Raw genomic sequence first — 5,477 nt, 5'->3', positions numbered from 1 at the left:
TCTGAGCCAAGCGCTTGCTTCGCGGATTATAAATCTCGTTGCAGCGGGGACAGAACACCTTGGTGTTGTGGACGCCAGGCGTGTCCGTGACGCCAATAGGGAGCACGCTTTGGTTCTGACAGTACACGTTGGCGCAGGTACCGAAGACGGATTCTTGGTACTTCGGGTGCATGACCGTGATGCCTCGCTTCGTGAGCACGAACCGTGCGTGTATGAGTCCGTAGAGTTTCAGTGCAGCCTTCTCCAGAACTCGGGCATCCTCGCTGCTGGAGTCGTCATCCTCCTCGTTGTCCAGAATCATGTCCATGGCCCTGTCATAGCAGGGCACCTGGGCACTCAACCCTGTGAGGTTAAACTCATCTCTGATGTAATCTTCGTCGACCTGGCCGAAGAACTCGTTGCCTTTCAACTTGCAGAACCACTCAATCCAGGAGAACTGCTCATCGTCGTCAGATGTCAACAGAGCGGAGCCATTGTCGAGATCAGCCTCCAGCATCGATAAATTTGGGATTTGTGTAAGCGAGGTAACGAGTTGCACATTAAAGCTTATTGAATGAAACTATTTCAGCACACTGTACGACTTGCTCCTCTTCGTCATCCACTTCATCCAGGGTCCCCTCGTCGCGACGTTTGATGTACTCCACAGCTTGCTCAACAGTCATACCGATGATCTCAATGTTCTCGCAGATCTTGTCAGTCTCAACGAGGTCATCGATGATGGTGCAACCCACCTGGAGTTTCATCAAACCGAAAGCCAATGGGACCTTCTTAGGTGCACTTTCCGCCCAGGTAACTCCATCCATCTTAATGGCCTTGATCTTCACGGCAACGTCATCAAGGTCAGTCTCGGACGTGCCAGGTCGAACCTCGATCACGAGGCTGGACTTACCGACGACGACCTTCTTTTTGGGAAGCGCTTCCTTCTTCTTGGCAGCGATCTCCGCGGCCTTCTGCTTCATTTCCTCAACAGCAGCCTCGTCCTCAGATTCTGAGGCAAAGGGGTCAAACTCGTCGTCGGCCGCTTCCTCGGCCTCAACGGCTTCAACGTAGTAGAAAACGCGTTTAGCAAGCTCGGTCGTCATCTGGGCGGAGTAAATTTGCCTATTTCCATATCGAGTGCCCCACAATGCGACAGGATGACAGATCACTACCATCCGAACTGCGACGGATGACCGCGACTTTGGGAGTGGTGCCATGTATGCACGGGTCTGCTGAATTTCGCCTGGGCCTAACGCGCGTACTGGCAAGCATCAATGGACCGCGAGAACCGCTGTTTCAACGTCAGCAGCTGGTCGACGAACCTTGTGTGGAAGTGACAGTGACCCCGTCCTCAGGACCGAGGACCAAGTTGACGCAGCACCTACAGCACTCCTTGTCCGTGTGTCTGGCGAAGATCCTGGACGCCACAGCGCTGGCAGGGTGCCTGGTCAGTGTGTACGTCCAGATAGTGCACGATGACGGGGGGGTGGCCTCGGCGTGCATGAACGCGTGTGTGCTGGCATTTCTGGAAGCTGGAATCCCACTCCACTGCACGCCGGTGGCGGTGACGATTGGCAAGAAAACACACACAGTCAAGGCTGGACAGGAGGTCCCACTCCCCTCCCCAGCACTAGTCGTAGACCCTTGTCTCTCGGAACAGGCCTTGTGCTCGAAAATACTCAGTGTAACGTGCAAGCTTAGCGACCGCAGCTGGATGCAAATACTACCAACCAAGGGCACAGGTCTGTCTCAAGAGGAATGGTCCAAGGCTGCAGGTTTGGTTGCTGACTGCAGCGCTGTGACTGGCGCTTTTTTTCGCGCCACTGTGAAATCGTGCGTTGCGTCATTACCCTTGGTTCAACTCGACAACGATTAGATTTGCCGGAATGAAATACCGTTGGCCAGTGGTAGTCCTGTGGTGCGTCGGTGACAGTCAAGTGCCAGCAGGTATTGTTGGCGATTTGCTCTCCATGCCGGCCAATGTGGCCATCCAGGTCGTCCCGGATCAACGTGAGTTCCAGCAGCACAGATCACAGCACACAAACTCACGAAGACTGACTTTCTCGACATCTTATCCGACGCCAATCGTGAGGTCTACAAAGTGGTGCAGGGCATAGAACAAGACCTGGCCAACAGAGCTGAAGTTTTGGAAAAGCTGTCAAGCTGTAAGTTCCAGACGTGCTCACCACAGCCTGGGCCTCGGGAGGAGCTCCAGTCTTTGTGCCCTTCAGATTGCCTGACGTTGGGGACAAGGTCACACAGAACAAGAAACGGATGATGTTTCGACAACGAATCATCCCTCAAGTGCCTGGTAAGCCTATTGTCACAAGAACCAAAGTTCGCCTCGTGTCGAAACCCAAAGCGCCTTCCACACCTGATGGCCCAGTTCAACTGTCTGCACACAGCTACCAGTAGCACTATCCGAGATTTCATGTCAAGTGGTCATAAGAACCATGATCTCCGCCGTTACTGTGGAGGACTTGTTAAGCAACTGGTAGAACACGTCTGGCCTTGTGTACACGCAGTCGCCTTGCTGGAGTTTCGTGGTTGGTGCACAAAGGACTAACGTTTCATCCGCGTTTTGTCGAATGGACACCATCTTGGCCTCACAACAGAGAACTGTGAATTGGAAAACGCGGCCTCCGCCGATATCGGGCTTCCGCACCTCACCAGGGTTCAGGTGCAGCACGACGCTGGTGAAAACGTCATTCTCGAAAAGCAACGCAGCTCTGTACTCGTCACCATTCAAAAACACCAGATCAGCAGCATTGACTACCGTTCCTGCATCTCATTCACTCTCGCAACTCACTGCAGCCAAGAACGCCTTCTGATGTAGTGATGTGCGCGATCGGCGAGTTTCTGAGCGAGGCCGGCGCCACGGCGGGCTCTTTGGCCGTCTTCTTTATGGGCTTCTTTGGAAGTTTTTTCGCTCTACTCTTTGGTCGTTTCTTTGGCGCCGGTAGTGCGAGGACCTCTTCGGCTTCGGACAACCCCTCCATACCTAACTGGCTTAACCTGCCGGCAGCCATTGTGGCCTCCGACACGCGATTCACAAGGCGTATATTCTCTGCTTCAGCCAGCTCCACATCGGTGGTCTTATCGACCAACACGATAGCCTTCAAGCAGGGTCCGTCCGCATCGCCGCGTTCGTACTCACAGTGCTCCCCTAACCACCATTTCAATGGAGGCACCCGTACTCGCCTACTGCGCTTGCGACTCGTGCCATCTTCCAACGCCAGTGGGGGACTCGAGTCCACCTGCTGCGGATCGAAGTGCTTCAGTAGGATGTCACGGCCCTTGCCTTTTCGTCTGCCACCTCCTTTGGCACTGGCCTTGCGTCGCCTCGCTCGTTGCTTCGCCCGAGGCTTCGATATCGATGACGAATCGCTGCGTGTCACAGACGAACGCGCTGGTTTCTTTGCCTTCTTGCAAGCCGCCTTACGAGGCTTGGCTGCCGGGATGGCCAGCTCGGTGACCTCTGGGCCGGACGGGATCTCGGGAACATCAGGCAATATCGACTGTGATCCTGAGATTATCTCAGCCGAGATCGACTCAGGACGGCTGCTCTCACTCATCTTCTCGAAGTTGACCTTCAGTTTGAGGGGGTCTGATGCGGTCTCGTCCTCTCTTTCTGCGATCCTGGGAGTCTTGAACGAGTCGTCGGAGTCGCTCTCGGCACTTCTATACGGACTCCGGAAAGCGGGTTCAACGTGGGGCTGAACGGGCATTACAGAAGAGCATCTCGGAGGTGACTTCCGCGCAGCCTTCAGGCTTGGCTTCACAGGACTGAGCCTGGCGAGAGGCTTGACTGGACCATTGTCATCGCTGTCCATAAAAACGGGACTGGGCGGATCGGCATCGTCGTGGGGGACTTCAACCACAGATGACGCTAGGCTTCTTCTATCAAGGTCTTCAAATCCGAAATCTTCTCGACTTTCCATTTCAGATGGCGCCAGCTTCGCGGTAACCTCCGTTGTAGTCGATCGTTGAACCCGAGCGCCGTGTTGGAGCTTCTGCTTTTTTGGTTTCGGCTGTAAAACGTGGACCTCCATCTCACGCCTTCTGCCTCCGCTCTCAGCATCGCCAGAGTCCAGCGAGATGGGCACGGCGGCTTTTTTAGGGGGTGGAGGCCTGGATTTGAAGGGAGCCTCGCGCCGGGGAATCGCATCCTCCAGGGCTCCGATTATTCTGGGTGACACGTTCTCGTTCTCCACTGGTGATGCGATTGCAGTTGTCCTCTCAGGGTAAATTGCGCGATCTGTCACGTAGTGCTTCGGAACCACAGGAGCACGCATTAAATGAGTCGGTGGAGTGAATCGTCGTTCGGGAGCGAGGCGTGGCACTGGGGAAGCGCATGTGATCTTGATGGTATTATTAGCTTGGCACACAGGATTCTTAAATTCGTTTGCGCACGACGGCCCGTATATCTGGTGCAGATACGATGAGTACTCAATCTGTTCCACTGGATTTTCCAGTATCGCAACATCCCAAGGCCTTCCTTGAAACGCTGCGGCATTTACGTGCCGGTCGAAGATGTCGGATGGAGAGAGCAATGGATGGGGGTCAGAAGCTGCTCTTGTCAGACGATAAGATGACGCTAGCAGCGGCCTCGATATATGATACGATGGCGCCGGTGGTCTGTACGGTGGTGGTGGGGCGTAGGGCGACACATGCATCTCCTGTAGCTGTACGAGGTGATGGGGTGACGGTCTCACTAACAGAGGTGGGGGAAGCGCTCCAATCGCCCTTCGGTACGCTTCGTCGTATAAACCAGGCGAAAACAACCCCGTTGGTACTTGTGTGAACGCTGGACTAGAATTTGGGTGTAGGGGTGAGTACCGCATTCTGCCGTGTATTTTGCATGCATCCGCTCACGTCTTAGATTTCTAGCGCAGCAAATCCACGCCAATTTCGGAATTCACCGGCAAATTAATTGATGTGGACGACAGTATACAAGGATTGATATTGGTTACCAACTCAAAGAAGACACCTCAGCAAACAAACATACGGCATGTGCCAAACTTGGCGCCGAACAGCATCGACCTATCGGCTGTTAATGCCAAGAGACTGCATGAAGAGCTTGCGACATCCACGGTTGAAGCCACCACGACGGTAGCGCATATAATCCATGCGGTGTCGGTTGGCAGTGGCTTGACCAAATGTCTCCGTATCTAACTCACGTAGAGTCTCGCGATCAAATCGAACCTCATTTCTTCGCTGCCTCTCGAGAGCGTCGCACGAGATGTCATCAAAGAAAGACGTAGTTCCATCGTAACCTCCCCGAACGTCAGGCACGTTCATGTTGGTGATTTCACCCTTCTCCTTCCTTTCAATCTCTACTTGAATTGAGTCGCGATCGATGGTGCCCCCCTCAGTGAAATCGAAGTTCGCGGCCAGCTCGGTCTTCAAATTGGTAGGCTGGGGCATGAGCTGCCCAAGCATTCTGTTGCCACCTCGTCCGCGCCCTCCGCGGCCACGAGGCCGGGATACAGGGCGTT

The 5,477-nt window shown here is 54.3% G+C and overlaps 5 protein-coding genes across 8 annotated transcripts; 1 reads left to right on the top strand and 4 right to left on the bottom strand.

Annotated features, from left to right (window-relative positions):
* Positions 1 to 496, bottom strand: KVP18_001854 (uncharacterized protein; the record flags this gene model as incomplete). Of its 2 annotated transcripts, none has more annotated exons than XM_067952265.1 (1): positions 1 to 496. In XM_067952265.1, a coding segment is annotated over one exon (496 nt), but the record flags the coding sequence as incomplete, so codon positions are not given. The 2 variants fall into 2 exon arrangements, with proteins under 2 accessions (XP_067812325.1, XP_067812326.1); XM_067952266.1 differs by having other exon boundaries at positions 59 to 496.
* Positions 497 to 539: 43 nt separating this feature from the next.
* Positions 540 to 1,082, bottom strand: KVP18_001857 (uncharacterized protein; the record flags this gene model as incomplete). The annotated part of the gene is made up of 1 exon (XM_067952272.1): positions 540 to 1,082. One exon carries the CDS (start codon positions 1,080 to 1,082, stop codon positions 540 to 542), a length of 543 nt encoding a protein of 180 aa, XP_067812331.1.
* A 44-nt stretch (positions 1,083 to 1,126) lies between these two features.
* On the top strand, positions 1,127 to 1,855 carry KVP18_001855 (uncharacterized protein; the record flags this gene model as incomplete). 2 transcript variants are annotated; one of them, XM_067952268.1, is made up of 1 exon in its annotated part: positions 1,127 to 1,855. In XM_067952268.1, the coding sequence occupies one exon, from the start codon at positions 1,127 to 1,129 to the stop codon at positions 1,853 to 1,855; it is 729 nt and encodes a 242-aa protein (XP_067812328.1). The 2 variants fall into 2 exon arrangements, with proteins under 2 accessions (XP_067812328.1, XP_067812327.1); XM_067952267.1 differs by having other exon boundaries at positions 1,199 to 1,855.
* A 558-nt stretch (positions 1,856 to 2,413) lies between these two features.
* On the bottom strand, positions 2,414 to 4,274 carry KVP18_001853 (uncharacterized protein; the record flags this gene model as incomplete). Its single annotated transcript, XM_067952264.1, has 2 exons — positions 2,414 to 2,760; positions 2,789 to 4,274. The coding sequence occupies 2 exons, from the start codon at positions 4,272 to 4,274 to the stop codon at positions 2,414 to 2,416; spliced, it is 1,833 nt and encodes a 610-aa protein (XP_067812324.1).
* A 748-nt stretch (positions 4,275 to 5,022) lies between these two features.
* On the bottom strand, positions 5,023 to 5,421 carry KVP18_001856 (uncharacterized protein; the record flags this gene model as incomplete). Of its 2 annotated transcripts, none has more annotated exons than XM_067952271.1 (1): positions 5,023 to 5,421. In XM_067952271.1, one exon carries the CDS (start codon positions 5,419 to 5,421, stop codon positions 5,023 to 5,025), a length of 399 nt encoding a protein of 132 aa, XP_067812330.1. The 2 variants fall into 2 exon arrangements, with proteins under 2 accessions (XP_067812330.1, XP_067812329.1); XM_067952270.1 differs by having other exon boundaries at positions 5,023 to 5,406.
* Between the last annotated feature and the right edge of the window lie 56 nt (positions 5,422 to 5,477).

This window comes from the organism of the source record quoted next, assembly GCF_019968955.1.
Source record: "MAG: Porospora cf. gigantea A chromosome Unknown PgA_NODE_1558_length_5477_cov_332.013, whole genome shotgun sequence".
Taxonomy (NCBI): Eukaryota; Apicomplexa; class Conoidasida; order Eugregarinorida; family Porosporidae; genus Porospora; species Porospora cf. gigantea A.
The sequence above is the reverse complement of the archived record's forward strand: the minus strand, read 5'-3'. Positions and strand labels throughout refer to the sequence as shown.